The 17,013-nt window shown below is 45.2% G+C and overlaps 1 protein-coding gene across 1 annotated transcript in view; it reads right to left on the bottom strand.

The window, feature by feature from the left end:
* The window catches only part of LOC310796736 (ATP-binding cassette sub-family A member 2-like), a gene marked incomplete at its 5' end in the record, with an annotated part of 105,113 nt that overhangs the window by 55,442 nt on the left and 32,658 nt on the right, over nt 1–17,013 (bottom strand). The window contains 3 exon segments of the mRNA XM_083658972.1: nt 921–977; nt 8,911–9,097; nt 9,406–9,539. Of these exon segments, the coding sequence (XP_083515098.1) occupies nt 921–977; nt 8,911–9,097; nt 9,406–9,539 (378 nt within the window).

Here is a 17,013-nt window from a genome sequence, read left to right as displayed (position 1 = left end):
AATTATTCAATTAACAGCCACATGTACTAGGAGCGGAATCCATCACGCATCCTTCTAGGGTAACCAAATCTCCAACATGAATATAAACTTATGCTTTACATTAACTGCAATTAACTGATAACTTAAACAGTGACATGACTTACAGGTCTCAGGGACGCACGCACACAGTACTAACTGAGATCAGTCTCTGAACCGCGGACATGAACCATGCTCCTCACTCGCTTTCTTCTCTCTGTCCGCTCGCACTTCACCTCTCCAGCGCGTGCCCGCTACACTACAGCGCGTGCCCGCTACAGCACGAGTCCGTTCCAATCCCCAGCGCGTACCTGATCTGCATCCTCAGCAAACGGCGCTGATAGACGGCCTTTTGAACAAGTACTAAACATAACACTGATTTTTTTAAAGTGCAGACATTTCAGTCGCACACTGTGCGTCTCAGCAGCGCAGCATGTCAGCATGTGTGTGCGCTGCTCTCAGCAGGGTGTGTGCGTTGTGCACCCGCCTATACAGAGACACATAGCCTATTACTATCTTGCACATTGTGGAGTTAGAGGGAGCACCAACAACATCTTTGAACAACACGTCTGTTAGCAGAGTGGGTTAATGCAGCAGTTCTCGCGTGCACTCCCAGAGCAGCAGCAAGACGGAGGAAATAAATATAACACGAGGAACAGTTTCTCTTTCTCTCTCTGTGGTCAGAGACACACACAGACATACATACGTTTTCCGTGCATGTCATTGGCTGTCACCACCTGTGTTGCCTTCAGGTAACATCCTAAATTACAAAGCTATACATTAGCATTGGTTAGAGGGCCACTCCAGAGACCAGAATCATTCATTATTGACGCCTGAATGGGCCGCTACCGGCCCAATCAAATACATAATACATACTTTTTCACCAACCTGACCGGCCCACTTACCCAGCGGCCCAGCGGCCATCGCACCGGTAAGAATACATTGCAGTCCAGCCCTGCTACCTAGTATGAGACAAGGACAAAGTCATGAGTTTACATCAGAGCCGTGTATATAGAAGAGTCACGACATCTCCATTCACTCCAATGGACCAGTTTTTTACTCTCAAGAGTTCCAGGAAGTAAGGTCCTGGATTAAGCAACACTATCGAGTTGCAGTAAAATGGACAGTTTGTGTTGTACTCTGAACGTTTTTTTTGTTTTTTTAATTAAATTGTACATTATCAGCTTTATTTTAGCATTCAAAAGTAGCGCGAGACCCTTCCTGGCTGTTCATTAGCTAATGAGTCACACATTTTGGTCCTCCGCTGACGCCAGTCTCTCTCTAAATTGCTCTGGTTTACATCAAATGCAATGTCCACACTCTCTTAATCAGGCACGTGCAGAGGTGGGTGCTAGGGGTGCCCGAGCACCTGCCCGTTTTCCCCTGATGCCCAAAGTGCCATTTTTTTCTCCTCCTTTTTTTTTTTTTTTTTTTTACAGTGAAGGCATGATGCCCAGCACCCTTCAAGAAGAACTTTTAACAATAAATAACAATTGGGCAATAAATAAAATGTCCGGACAGTTTACACATGCTGACCTTTCAACCGGAAGTTAAGTAATCGTCTTTATTTATTTTTTCCCAGGATGGCAAAGGCATGACCCGCCCTTCTCCGCATCTGATTGGCCTAGCGTCAAACGTTGTTGATCCAATCACATTCGCTTGGCTATTCCTATAAAATCCATATAAAAGGGAGCATGTTGCTCTGTTCTCTGTTTACATTTTTGTCCAACTTATGATGTCATAGTGATGTCATAAGACCACTGATGATGTCATCAGTGATGTTATAAGACTGACGATGTCATCAGTGATGTCATAAGAGCATATCATCGTATGACATGACTGATGAAGTCATAGGCACTAGGGGTGTCACGATACACTCAGTTCACGATACGATACGTATCACGATACTGGGTTCACGATAACGATACGATACGATACGATTTTAACAATATTTTTTTAAACTTGAATAATGACAATATATGACTGGAAAAGTAGTATTTTATTTGAAATGCACAAATACAAAACATGCTGTTGTGGGAAATTGTTATTACAATAACAACTAGAAAAAACATGAGATTGGAGATAAGGCTTATCTTGAAATAGAATGAGTTACACCGTCACTTAGATTTACTTTGAACTAAAAGGTTTCTCAGCAGTATAAATTCTCATTATGCATCTTCAGTTTTTCTTCAAACTCAAACAACAAGACTTTTCTTAGTCTATTTTTTATGCATCTTCAGTTTTTCCTGTCAAGTAAACAGTTTTGCCAGAAACTCAATTGAATGGTTTCTCTCCTGTATAACTTCTCATGTGTCTCTTCAGAGACTTGTTCAACTGAACTACTTTCCACACATTGAACTTCAACAAACAAAGACGTTTCTTTGTCTATTTTTGAAGAAGAAAAAAAAAATTTTTTTTTTTTTTTTTTTTTTTTTTTTCACGATATGAGATTTCATCTCAACGATACATATCGTGACGTTTTACTATCGCGAAATTTCGTGGGACGATATATTGTGACACCCCTAATAGGCACTGATGTAAACTGAAGTGCAATAACATTTTGTGAGAAACACACATCCCGCGCTCGCATGGACGCAACACACACACACACACACAATTCAATTAACTTTTGCTACGAACTGTAGGCTGTCATCAGTGATGCAAAGTGGAGCAATTGTGCACTGCACCTGCCACCTGCCAAGGCTCAATGGATGTTCTCATCCAGCACAACCCCTATTGTCATAAAACATTTGTTTTGCTGGCACGGCCTAAAAGGGTTAATATTATGTAATGTGGAATGAAATACATTGTACATGACCTCCTTTATGAATAGACATTGGAGAAAACAAATTGGATGCATTTGATTTGAATATTTTGCATGAAATCCCATAAATCCCTATTTTTCTGGAATTTTGGCAATTAAGGGGTTAATATCTGAAAATGCTCAAGGGTACTCACCGGCGGGCACCCTCCTGTATTTTGAATAGATACCCCCAAACTACAAGAATCAGCAGAGAAAAAAACTTTATCCGACGAAGCGAGGTTCAACCCCATGGCTCCCTGACTATACGGACTTGGTGTGCAAAAGCCTTTACGCTGCTCTGGGTTGTTCTCCAGTTGACTGTTAATCAAACTACTGTACACACAAACATTTCAGGGATTCAGTTTCAGGGTTAGGATGAAAGCTACGGTGTCGGGTCCCTCCACCATTTTGCGATTGCAATAATGAATCCAAATTCAACCAATCACTGCAATGTAGGCGGGGCCTGCAATTTCTCAATATTCCTGCAATTTCTCCACAAAAACTGCAGAGAAAAGCTGCCATTAGGTACTATGGGGGGGGGGGGGGGGGGGGGGGGATCACGATCTATTTGTTGCCATTTTCCACAATTTTACAACAAAATAATCAAATACAACTTTGCAAATTGCATTGCAATTTTTGAGAAATACCGCTGCAAAATCAAGCACTTTGATCGCAACAGTTTCACAAAATCCTAGAGGGACCGACTGTAGTATGGCTGTCTCTAATCACATGTTCAATACATTTGTATTGTTCCACAGGAGAAGAAGCTCTGCTAGATTCTTGCCCTAGAGTCTGACCTGAGTGGTTGGTGGCTGGAGGGAGTGGCTCCAGCAGGGAACAGCACCTCTTCCAGCTCTGCTGCTCTGTGCTGAATACGCATGGTCAAACGGTTGACCGTGAACTCAACGCTGAACTTCATGTCCTCTGTGAAATGCTGTAGGAACCTGCAGTCAAATTCACAGATATAACTGTGTGAATTTGTGATACGAAGGTGATTTCTTTGTTTGTCATTTGCTAAACAAATACATTTGTCCAGCATTGTGTCATAAAAAAAGAACATAGGAGTTCATTTCCAAAAGACTTTCAAGCAGAACTCAATCCAAATGAAAACCTGTCTGGATGGGATTAGTGTTGCAGCACTACTGGAGTTTGTCTAACTGTCTGTCCTATGAGGCCTGTGAAATAATGTAATGATCGTTACAGAAAACCATTTGAAACTGTCAGATATCAACTACTACTACTACTACTACTACTACTACTACTACTACTACTACTACTACTATATCATTACAATTTAGTGTGTTCAATACATTCAGATATCATTACAATTTAGTGTGTTCAATACATTCCTACAATTTAGTGTGTTCAATACATTCCCCCATTTATTTTAGGATGAAGTGTTGTAATTTACTTTTTTGATCAAGTATTTTTTTGCCGATTTTTCACCCTTTGTCTCCCTAATTGTACTCGGCCAATTCCCCCTGCTGTCCCGGGCGTTGCTCCACCCCCTCTGCTGATCTGGAGAGAGTTGTAGACTAGCACATGCTTCCTCCGATACATGTGCAGTCACCAGCCGCTTCTTGTCACCTGACAGCGAGGGGTTTCACCAGCAGGGGGTAGCGCGTGGGAGGATCACGCTACCCCCCCCCCCCCTCCCCTCAGACAGGCACCCCGACTGACCAGAGGAGGCGCTAGTGCAGCGGCCAGTGGCCAGGACTCATACCCCACCCGCATCCCCCCCACAGACACAGCCAATTGTGTCTGTAGGAGCGTCTGACCAAGCCGGAAGCACCGCTGCCGGGAATCGAACCCAGGTCTTCATTGTGGTAGGCATATATAGGTCGATGGGTCCAACAGGCACCCAGAGATGTTTCAATAAGATAATGCAGAGTAGAATTAATCATTAATGTTAATAATAATCTGTTTGAGACAAGTCCTACATAAATCATTAATTATAGAAGCCTTATCTGAAATCAGAGCTTACAAAGTGTTTCACATTAAAACAAAGAAAGTTATAGTCCAATGGAAATTTGATTACAACAATTACATTAAAACTAGTCTACAAAAATGCTAAGCTAATGCTAATTAGCACTTATTTCATTGTCATTTAAACTTTAAAGTTGAGCTGAACCCAAAAATGACTTTTTTCTTTTAGTTCAAATACCTGGGTATGCAGTGCACCTTAATAATGTATGTATGGCAAAAATAATCACAAAAATCTAATTTCTTTAGTTTTTCACACTTTTTCACATCAAAAGTTCATTTTTCAAGATTTCATTGATAACAGTAATTTACAGTTTGCGGACGTCACCCAGTACTAGAGATGCTGCGATCCGATCATGTGATCGGATATCGGCGCGATATCAGCCAAAAAACATGGATCGGATCGGATCGGATTCCAGCGAAAATGACCGATCCAAGGCTCCGATATAAGCACTCCATTCCATGACTCCGCTCCAGGATTTCTATCCAGCATGCAGCAGCAGCAGCAGCAGCAGAGGCCGCATTGAGCCTAGGATGGCCAGGGCCAAAACGTCAGACACACCCGTCCTTAACCTATGTGCGATTCGAAATCACGCGTCCGCATCATAGACTAGCAAAACATGGCCGCCCCCAGTGTGGCTGACAGTCTCTCAAATGATAACAAAACAACCACTATTGCAATTTGCAATACATGCCCCGCAAGGTTTCTGAGATTAGGGGAAAGTCTGAGCTGGCGTTACGCTAAACCAAACGTGGGGATGAGGCAGCGGATTTGTTTTGGCGTTAACGTTAGCTGTTGTGATGATGGCTAACGGGGCTAACGTTAGCTAGCTGGTTAGGCTATCTACTTGCAGGGCAGCGCTCCACAAGCTTGTTGTGACCAAAACCCCCGCATTTAAAGCATTTCATACTCCCAGAGCTGGCGTAAACCATAGAGAACCTCATGCATTAGCCTACTCAAAATGAAACGTCCAGGGTTTGTGTCTCCAAAATCAACTAACGTTACATGCAAGCTAACGTAGCTAGCTGCGGAGCACTCATGATCTATAAGGAAAACGAATGCGCACATAGCCTACATAATTGTCAACATCACATACATGTATTTTCTTTAATCTAGACTACAGGCATCATTTTTCAGTCAAAAGTGAAACGACACAGATATGATGGCGTATAGTGAGGCTTTCCATGCCTCACTATAGAACTGGCCCCAATGCAAAATTCACAGCTTATATGTTGCCGTCATGCCAATAAGAGTCTAAATTTAATTTTTTATGTTTTATCTGCAGACTAAGCAGCTAGGCTTTCGGTTCTATAAAAGCCATTATTTTTTGTACTGACTATTGAGTGATACACTTTACTAAAACAATCATATTATATCACAATAGTGATGTCAGATTTGCTTAGGTCAGAGCTATGGACTATTAAATCATCCATCTTTGCTCACTACATCTGCCCTTTCTTTCTTCTTCTTTTTTACCCCAGGTGTGCATAAAATACAGGTTAAGAACTTATGGAAAAGTCATGGAAATCCATTGGTCAAAATGTGTATGAACCCTGAAGGGTTAAATTGAGCATTTATGAGAGATTTCAAAAATATCGAGATATATATCGCCCAGCCCTAATTTGATTGTTATGTTTTAGTTTTACATCAAATGAATTAGATGAACTAAATCGTTTACATACTATATTACCAAAGCACACACATACATACCTAACCCTAAAAATGTTTGTTGCCTGCTAGCTATCAGACAGCATAGAGAGACTTAAATATGTGCTGTATCGGTATCGGATCGAAATCGGTATCGAATCGGGTATCGAAATTTGATCGGAATCGGATCGGTTTTGAGCTAAAATATCGAAATCGGATCGGAATTGAAAAATCTCGATCGCAGCATCTCTACCCAGTACTATCAAATTTCTACCCCATTTCAACCAATCATATCATGACATGGCAGCTGTCAATCAAATCTTCATTTCAGGATAATTTTCTCTTCCAATTTAAGGGGAAAATGGCGCCTAGTGCCTGTCATCTGGCAGAATTTCTAGCCCATAAACTAACTATTAATTTGAGCAATTATGCAAACTAAATCAAACGGTAATGTCTAAGAATGCAAAGAAATGTAACTGGCTCATTAAAAGTCGCATTCCAGGAATATTATTTAATGCAATGGCGATGCAATGGCGCCTCGCCGCCTCACAGAGAGCCAGAGAGCCCCTCGGAGATTCCAGGCCGACGTGCTGCACTCTCCGCTCGGCAACACGAAGGCAGCTGGCTGCCTGCGGGTCGCTGAGCTCCACTCAGCCACTAACCTCGCGTCAGTCAGCAGGCTCTTCCTGAGGGGAGCGCCACAACACACTGAATCCCACTCGATTTGGAGGCGGAACACGCCAGGATTGGCCAAAGCCCAATCCAGTCCCCAGAATTGTCAAATAAAATCATCGACATGATACTATGACCTGCCTCTCAACTTGTTAGCCTGGCTTAGCCAGTGACTCATAGGAATAGACTACGTGACAACCAGGAAAGACTAGTGACTACTGGAGAGACAGTTGACAGCCGGAACAGGGACGGCACCCGGGAGCAGTATGGGTTAGCTCCCCAGCCTGCGTCTTCCGTGAGGAAGAAGCCCAACAACCCACAAGAGGCCTTTTAGGAGGGCCATTCAAGCCGAAGTGGAGACTGCAGTGCCACCAAGTACTGGTACTGCATGGTGTCCACTAAGATACCATCACCTCAGAATGAGATGTTTGGAGCGGGGGAGTCTGGTGCAGCGCACAGGTCCTAGACCTGGTGAGACGAGGGAGGAGCCCGGCCGGGTGGCAACCCACAGAGCCTGGTCCCTCTACGTACCAGAGCCCTCTCCCTCCCCCGGTCCCGGCAGAGTAGTTCCGGAGCAGCGGATTGAGTGGCCCTGACCGCGTGACCACCTTCGACCCTTCCTAGAGGGCTGACCGTGGGTAGCTACTGGGACGTAAGTTGGGGCTTGGCCAGCCCCGGCTGGGTCACCTGGGCGAGGGTGTATGATGTTGCGAGACCCGAAACATCCTATGACCCCAGGGTACATCACTGAGGATACGTCCCAGTTATGCATCCATGCAATGTTTTTTCTTTATCTACTCAAACAGGAGAACAATAAAAACAAATTAAAATCTAAAAAGTGCCAAAACATCAGTGCGGAAAGTACTAAAAGACAACTGAAAGTAACAAACTATGCGTCATGGCAAGAGCAGCTAGTGGTGAGTATTTCAGATTTTTTTTGTTTAAAACTCGATAAAGAGATGAGATAGGCCAATTTAAGACGGACCTGAAGGTCGTTCCACGACCAGGGGCCAAAATAGAACAAACTTCTTCCACCAGCCTCAGTCCTAGCACGTGGCACTTTAAAACACTTTAAAAGATATTTCCACAAATGTTCTCCTTTAACTGCTGTTAATGGTGACATTCATACACTCGTGCAGTATTAGGGTCACATAGCGTTCCCATAGGCAATAGGGGGGAACGGCTGTTCAAAACGCTCTCCGACCCGTCTCCCACGTCCGATTGCAGATCTGAAGATATGATAGTCCTCCTACGGAAGCCAGTCATTTAGCCGGTGCCGTTAAAATGATAGTGCTGCGTGAAACAACCATTTAAAAGCCGTCTTTCCACAGCCTGTGCTGAATTTACAGCAGGGTGTGTTTGATCTCACTATCATGGTGCGCCGCTTGCACGCAGCGAGCAAACACATGCAGTCACACGGAGACGGCGGCTCAGTCAGTGATCAACGCAAATCCAGCGCACCTGGGGCACCCCTCTGCTCTAAGCCATGGGTCAGACCATAGTGCGTGCACCCCTCTGCTCTAAGCTATGGGTCAGACCATAGTGCGTGCACCCTTCTGCTCTAAGCCATGGGTCAGACCATAGTGCGTGCACCCTTCTGCTCTAAGCTATGGGTCAGACCATAGTGCGTGCACCCCTCTGCTCTAAGCCATGGGTCAGACCATAGTGCGTGCACCCCTCTGCTCTAAGCCATGGATCAGACCATAGTGCGTGCACCCCTCTGCTCTAAGCCATGGGTCAGACCATAGTGCGTGCACCCCTCTGCTCTAAGAGATGGGTCAGACCATACCTTGAGCTTTGGCCTGCAGTAGCTTCATCTCCAGACCCCAGAGTGTGTGGCTGTGTGTGGCGGGCAGCTTGACGGCAGGCAGGGGGACAGACTGCTCCAGGACCAGCCACTGGCTCCAGTAGGGCTGAGGAGGAGAGGCAGGCAGGGGGACAGACTGCTCCAGGACCAGCCACTGGCTCCAGTAGGGCTGAGGAGGAGAGGGAGCCTGGAGCAACAGTAGGGATGAAATGATTCTGGGTTTAATGATAAACCCTGATACAATTCTCCTTACAGTTAGTATGACCCTTTACATTTGAATCATAATTAAAACAGTGTTACCGTGATTACAGCACTTTGAAAAACACAGTGAATAACCAAAGTTAGCAACAGTCTCCCAGACACAGGCCTTGGTGAAATTATTTCAGTTGAGTGTATCAGTACTTTTCCAGCACATTTTAACAATGCCGTGACAATAGTCATTTTGATCACTATAATGGTGATATGAACTGTTCATACGGTTTGATCTGGAGCCAGCAGCTTCTCCTGTAGCCGCTGGTTACAGTGGAGGTTCATGAACAGAGTCTTCCACATGAACAGCTGGTGAAAAGCCTCCTTGGCCGGAGCGAGCAGCTGGCCGAGGCAAACGATGCCTGTATGAAAGGCAGAGGGCATCATGGGCAAAAAGACCACCAGCTTTTAGACGTACAAGATAGAAAATGTGTTTTGTTTCCCACCCATCTTTAGGCCTATACAAGCCTACACCACAGCCTACACGAGTTCATCAACGAGGCAAGATCAAAATGATAGTCTTGCAGAACTTATACGCTTAATTAGAGGATGTAAACATGCATTCATTTCAAATTGCTTAGTGGAAAACAGACCATGATCCAGCACTCCCCTTTGATATGTAAAGCAACACGCCAACATTCTGGAAAATTCTCTTATTTGCCATCTCTTTTTATTAGTCAAGGGAGGGGGGCAGCTGTGGAGAGGTGTCAGGACGTCCCCCATTGTCTTTCAAATACACACACACACACACACACACACCTCTGAGGCTGTTCAGACCTGGCCTTACTCAAAAGCTACAAGTTCTCCCAAGCTTACAACCTCCCCTACCCTTAACCCCGCCCCCTTTTCTCCTCCCTCTCTTCTGTCTTCAGGGTCAGTCAAGCAGCCATGAGCCACTTCTACAGGTCTGCTATTGAGAGTGTGCTCACTTTCTCCATGCTTGTCTGGTTTGGTCACACAACCACTGAGGACAAGAAGACCCGGCTGGAGAGAGCATCTCAAATCATCGGCTGTAGTCTCCCCTCACTGTCATCACTTTATTCCACAAGAAGAATCAGGAAGACTAATAAAATCACAGCAGACAACTCTCATCCGGCACACTGCCTCTTCAATCTCCTCCCATCAGGCAGGAGATACAGGAGCATTAAGGGGCACTTTACACGAGGACGGTTTCCTATGGAAACGGGGAATTATTGTATCGTTAGTGCCTCCCGTTAAGACGGCGACGGCGAATTCGCGCTTAGGAAACGACACATTTTAAAACCACCCTCCAGAGTGAAATTCTTGGTGACGCTCCCCGCTGAGCGCTCCATGTAATCACTTTGGAACGGCACATTTCAGAAACTCTGACGTGCCCGCACAGGCGACACACGCGATGCCGTGCGCGAGTTGGCAACCAAATACGTCAGTATGAATGAAGTTTGGCAACACTCAGAATTAAGCTACACTGCGGCCAACTTCAGTTACATGTTCATAGCGTTACTGCTGCGAGGAGCCGATGGCTGTACCCGGTCGGCATTTAACGTTAGTTACAAAAGCAGTCGACAGTGTTTTCTCACTGCCAGTAGCAGTAGGGTGACAGATCACAGTCAGCTGGCCAGCGCTGAATGAGGAGCCTCCCGGTCCTCGCTGCTCGTTAAAGATTTCCAATAGGCGTTATTCTGATAAACTGGTCACATATATGTTACATTCTCACCCGACAAATATTAAAACTTTAACAGTTTGGGGGGTTTTTTAGCTTGAAAAAAGCTTTTTGGCAAGTCTAAATGACTGCGGAAAGTGTACTCTACTTCCACGTTTAAAGTGAAATTACGTCATGCAGTAAGCGTCCTTGTATGGGCAAAGAATAAGGTGATCACACTGCCACCTAGCGACCTGGCATGTACATTACGGCGTTTTAAAAATTTAACAGCGCTCATGTAAACAGGGAGAAGGTGTGAAGGAAAAGGTGTGAAGGAAACGCTATTGTGTCGTTTCTTTCAGAAACTGTCCTCGTGTAAAGGGCCCCTAAGAGCCAAACATCTGGCTTCAGAGATAGCACCTACCTCCAAGCAGACATCTGAACTTGACTGACTCATGATGCCAAAGCCCAAAATTTCACTTATTGGTATCACTCAAGGTGGCAAAATCTAGTCACATTTTTTGAAAAGGTACATGTCCATAGATGATATTTTGGTATGATAACCTTTGCTAAGTGGTAGCTTTGTCACAGTTATCAGCACATTCAGTTAACCACTCCCTACAATAAATTGGTATCTAGGCGCTGGTGCATATCCTACTTTAGGCTCATTTTCAGGACCTTTACTCATGTTTTGTGAAGGCATGTTTGGTCTAATTTTAAAGGGTAGACTCATAAGGCTCTTTCACACACAGATCGCGCAAAAATTGCCGTTTAGAAGTCCCGCAAAGCTCGCACCCTCGCCACAGAAATTGCTTTCACACAGAGCCAAGCAGCACGGCCACTTTCCCGTGCTGTGGTGTACTTTCAGGTGAAATCCTCTGCTCCCGGATTGAAAGGCGAGCGGAGGGATTTCCAGCTCCTCCTAGCCCAAATGAATATTTTCATAGGTTAGTGTAGCCTAGGCTACTGTATGATGAACAAATTAATTCAACAACAATACTTCCCTCCCTCCTTCTCCTAGTCCGCTGAGCTGGGAGAGGATAGGTGCACTCGCATGGTGGGCGGACTCGCCAAAACGGGCTCCGCCGCCGCACTCGCAAGGTGGGCGGGCAGATCGATATGGTGTCCTACTAAAATTGAAACGATACACGACCGCCCGCATATCAAACAGCTGCAGTCTGCATAACGTTCGTCGGGGGAATAGTATGGGCTATAAATGCACATGACTAATAACGTTAGTAGTTTTTGTAAGGGAATGCACAGAGCTGATTTCGAGAGGGAATAACCTGGTCTGAGTCAGACCAACTCGCCACAGACAGCTATAGCCCTCTGAAGCTTATTATTATATCCGTTAATTGTAGCCTACCTACTAATGTCAACATCGTTTGAGCATAAAGCCTAACCGCATGGAGCATTCCTCCTGGCGTCCCTGCAGTCATGATTGTATAGGCTACTTTTTTTACTTTCACTCCTGCACTTTTGTGCTACATGAGGTGATTTCCCCTGTAATTTTTTTATGAATGAGCTGACCATTCGCACCTTTTCCGGCTCGCTGCGACGACCTTTCAAGTGGAGGCGGGTTGCCAGGTAACCCGGCGCTGTTACTACCTCCCGTCGCGGGACAAAAGGCGTAAATCAATTGTCCACCAAAGCGCATTCACGACTTTCACATCGGAGGCGCTAATCCTATTTTCCGTGCATTTTTCGGCTTTCATGGCCGGTGTGAAAGAGCCTATTGGTTCATTTAAGCACAGTTGTGAGTTTGTCTAATAAACATAGGTCACATGGGCTCTTCAAAGTGTCAACAACATTCGTTTTTCCACCATTTCCGCCTAAACTATAATCTTTATTTGAGCATTGTGACATGTACAGTAGGAACATCACTGACACAAATAACAAAACCTGAAATACTCACAGGACTGTAACAATTGAGGAAGTGGTGTAAAACCCTGCGATGCCACAGGGCGGCGCCAGAGCAACGTCACACAACAGCGCCAGATCAAGTGCTGATTCATTGGAATTATGGCCAGCCTTGTGTCCTGTACTGACACCTGACACCAGCCTTGCGTCTGGTACTGACACCTGACACCAGCCTTGCGTCTGGTACTGACACTGACACCTGACACCTGACACTTGCGCACGCACGCTATTGTACAGGGGGCAGGCACACCTACACTTGTATCACAGGTGGTGTATCACTCATGGTCTCACTCTCATTTGCATACTGGATGTGTTTTGAACAGCTCCATCTCTTCTCTGTTCAAAACCACCTGCAAAAAGTCTACTGGAAGCAGCAATCCGCTGAGATTTGAGAGATCTTGGAGCTCAACAGCAACTCTGAGCAGGAGTGTTGCATGTCGGGTAGAGGCAATGATATTGACTGCCCATGTCTCGGGGGAAGCATGGAGCCAGTTTTGGCTCTCCCCAGATCGGCAGAGGGTGGAGTAGCAACCAGGATAAATCAAAGTCAAATTAGCACTAAGGGGGATAAAAATGGGATAAAAAAATATTTAGGGGGGGGGGGAATTGTTTTCCCAAATCCGTGGCGGGCCAAAACAAACAGAGCGCGGGCCCCAAATTGGTTAGCACTGGCCTAGAGCCTCTTAAGGGTCCTTGGCCTACAAGTGCTACAGTGGCCAGTGTCCACATGTGTAAAATGATATATACTGTAGGAAAGTCAGATGAGCTCCATAGGGCACACTGAGAAAGCAGCTAAAGGAGGATGGAGATGAGGCAGGGTCAAACACATGACGCACCCTGTGACTGTTATTAACCTCTGCTGGCGCTGACACACACACACACACACACACACACACACACACACACACACAGTGACTGCTTGAAGGAAACACTTGCCAACGTATTAGGCCTACTTATTGCTGGCAATAAATAATAAAACTCCAATCAATTTTTGTGTCCAGTGTCCAGGAAAACCCCTTCAAGGCCCTAAGACAATATGCTAGAGGCATGTTGGATGACCGACCAGAGGAGGCGCTAGTGTAGCAACCAGGACACTTGGCCAGGTTTTTTACCTGGTTAAATGTAATGTAAATCTTAAGATATTATTATTAAGATATTATTATTAAGATATTATTATCAATAATAATAATAATAATAATAATAATAGAATGTTAATTTTTCATATTCAAATATTATTTAATTGATATATTCGTATTCGAATATAGAATATTCTTTGAGAGTCCTAAACCCCTAACATACTGTTAACTTAACATACGTGGTTTACTAATGTTCTATGTTATTTTAAAACATACACTTAGTTCAATGGCCATTTTTTTTACATAATACATTATGTATTTATTTGCCCAGAGAGTTTACAAAAACATGTCTTAGAGGTGCACAATACCGCGACAGAGTGAAACTGTTTGATTTTTGCCTACGGTTATCATACCATCAGAGTCTCATACCGGCATATGACTTATTGTATTGGGGATTTTTTTCTGTCTGTCACTGAATCCCGAGAGAGAGAGAGAGAGAGAGAGAGAGAGAGAGACACAGGATGGAGAGAGAGAGACATAGCGAGAGAGAGAGAGAGAGAGAGACAGAGGATGGAGAGAGAGAGACATAGCGAGAGAGAGAGAGAGACACACAGAGGATGGAGAGAGAGAGAGACAGAGAGGAAGAGAGAGAGAGACAGAGGATGGAGACAGTGACATAGCGAGAGAGGGAGAGACACAGAGGATGGAGAGAGAAGAGAGACATAGCGAGTGAGGGAGAGAGAGAGAGAGGGAGAGCGAGAGAGACAGAGGATGGAGAGAGTGACATAGCGAGAGAGGGAGAGACACAGAGGATGGAGAGAGAAGAGAGACATAGCGAGTGAGGGAGAGAGAGAGAGAGAGAGAGACAGAGGATGGAGAGAGAGAGACATAGCGAGAGAGAGAGAGAGAGACACACAGAGGATGGAGAGAGAGAGAGACAGAGAGGAAGAGAGAGAGAGAGAGAGACAGAGGATGGAGAGAGTGACATAGCGAGAGAGGGAGAGACACAGAGGATGGAGAGAGAAGAGAGACATAGCGAGTGAGGGAGAGAGAGAGAGAGGGAGAGGGAGAGAGACAGAGGATGGAGAGAGAGAGAGACAGAGGATGGAGAGAGAAGAGAGACATAGCGAGAGAGGGAGAGAGAGAGGGAGAGAGAGAGGGAGAGCGAGAGAGACAGAGGATGGAGAGAGAGAGAGGGAGAGAGAGAGAGAGAACAAGCTAGGTGTAAAAAGGAGCAGGATAAAAAGGTTGAGGAGGGCGACAGATCAACAAAAGAAATGCCCGCCTGGTAGCACACACTTTCTTCTCTGGCAGGGCTGATGTAGTGAAGTCAGCTAGAGGTCACTGCCCACATGTTTACAGCTTTAAACACTGCACTGAGATCAGCCAACATGTCACCGCCCACATGTTTACAGCTTTAAACACTGCACTGAGATCAGCCAACATGTCACCGCCCACATGTTTACAGCTTTAAACACTGCACTGAGATCAGCCAACATGTCACCGCCCACCTGTTTACAGCTTTAAACACTGCACTGAGATCAGCCAACATGTCACTGCCCACCTGTTTACAGCTTTAAACACTGCACTGAGATCAGCCAACGTGTCACCGCCCACCTGTTTACAGCTTTAAACACTGCACTGAGATCAGCCAACATGTCACCGCCCACCTGTTTACACCTTTAAACACTGCATTGAGATCAGCCAACGTGTCACCACCCACCTGTATTAGCATACTGAGAGGTGGGAGAGGACCTGGCTAACAGAATAGCTCAGTGTATTAACATACTGAGAGGTGGGAGAGGACCTGGCTAACAGAATAGCTCAGTGTATTAACATACTGAGAGGTGAGAGAGGACCTAGCTAACAGAATAGCTCAGTGTATTAACATACTGAGAGGTGAGAGAGGACCTGGCTAACAGAATAGCTCAGTGTATTAACATACTGAGAGGTGAGAGAGGACCTGGCTAACAGAATAGCTCAGTGTATTAACATACTGAGAGGTGAGAGAGGACCTGGCTAACAGAATAGCTCAGTGTATTAACATACTGAGAGGTGAGAGAGGACCTGGCTAACAGAATAGCTCAGTGTATTAACATACTGAGAGGTGAGAGAGGACCAGGCTAACAGAATAGCTGTGTATTAGCATACTGAGAGGTGAGATAGGACCCGGCTAACAGAATAGCTCAGTGTATTAACATACTGAGAGGTGAGAGAGGACCTGGCTAACAGAATAGCTCAGTGTATTAGCATACTGAGAGGTGAGAGAGGACCAGGCTAACAGAGTAGCTCAATGTATTAGCATACTGAGAGGTGAGAGAGGACCTGGCTAACAGAATAGCTCAGTGTATTAACATACTGAGAGGTGAGAGAGGACCTGGCTAACAGAATAGCTCAGTGTATTAACATACTGAGAGGTGAGAGAGGACCCGGCTAACAGAATAGCTCAGTGTATTAACATACTGAGAGGTGAGAGAGGACCCGGCTAACAGAATAGCTCAGTGTATTAACATACTGAGAGGTGAGAGAGGACCCGGCTAACAGAATAGCTCAGTGTATTAACATACTGAGAGGTGAGAGAGGACCCGGCTAACAGAATAGCTCAGTGTATTAACATACTGAGAGGTGAGAGAGGACCAGGCTAACAGAATAGCTCAGTGTATTAGCATACTGAGAGGTGAGAGAGGACCTGGCTAACAGAATAGCTCAGTGTATTAACATACTGAGAGGTGAGAGAGGACCCGGCTAACAGAATAGCTCAGTGTATTAACATACTGAGAGGTGAGAGAGGACCTGGCTAACAGAATAGCTCAGTGTATTAACATACTGAGAGGTGAGAGAGGACCAGGCTAACAGAATAGCTCAGTGTATTAACATACTGAGAGGTGAGAGAGGACCTGGCTAACAGAATAGCTCAGTGTATTAGCATACTGAGAGGTGGGAGAGGACCTGGCTAACAGAATAGCTCAGTGTATTAACATACTGAGAGGTGAGAGAGGACCTGGCTAACAGAATAGCTCAGTGTATTAACATACTGAGAGGTGGGAGAGGACCTGGCTAACAGAATAGCTCAGTGTATTAACATACTGAGAGGTGAGAGAGGACCTGGCTAACAGAATAGCTCAGTGTATTAGCATACTGAGAGGTGAGAGAGGACCTGGCTAACAGAATAGCTCAGTGTATTAACATACTGAGAGGTGAGAGAGGACCTGGCTAACA

This window comes from Poromitra crassiceps, assembly GCF_964638095.1.
Source record: "Poromitra crassiceps genome assembly, chromosome: 23".
In the NCBI taxonomy this organism is placed as follows: Eukaryota; Metazoa; Chordata; class Actinopteri; order Beryciformes; family Melamphaidae; genus Poromitra; species Poromitra crassiceps.
Note: the sequence above shows the minus strand (reverse complement) of the source record. Positions and strands in the feature narration are given on the sequence as shown.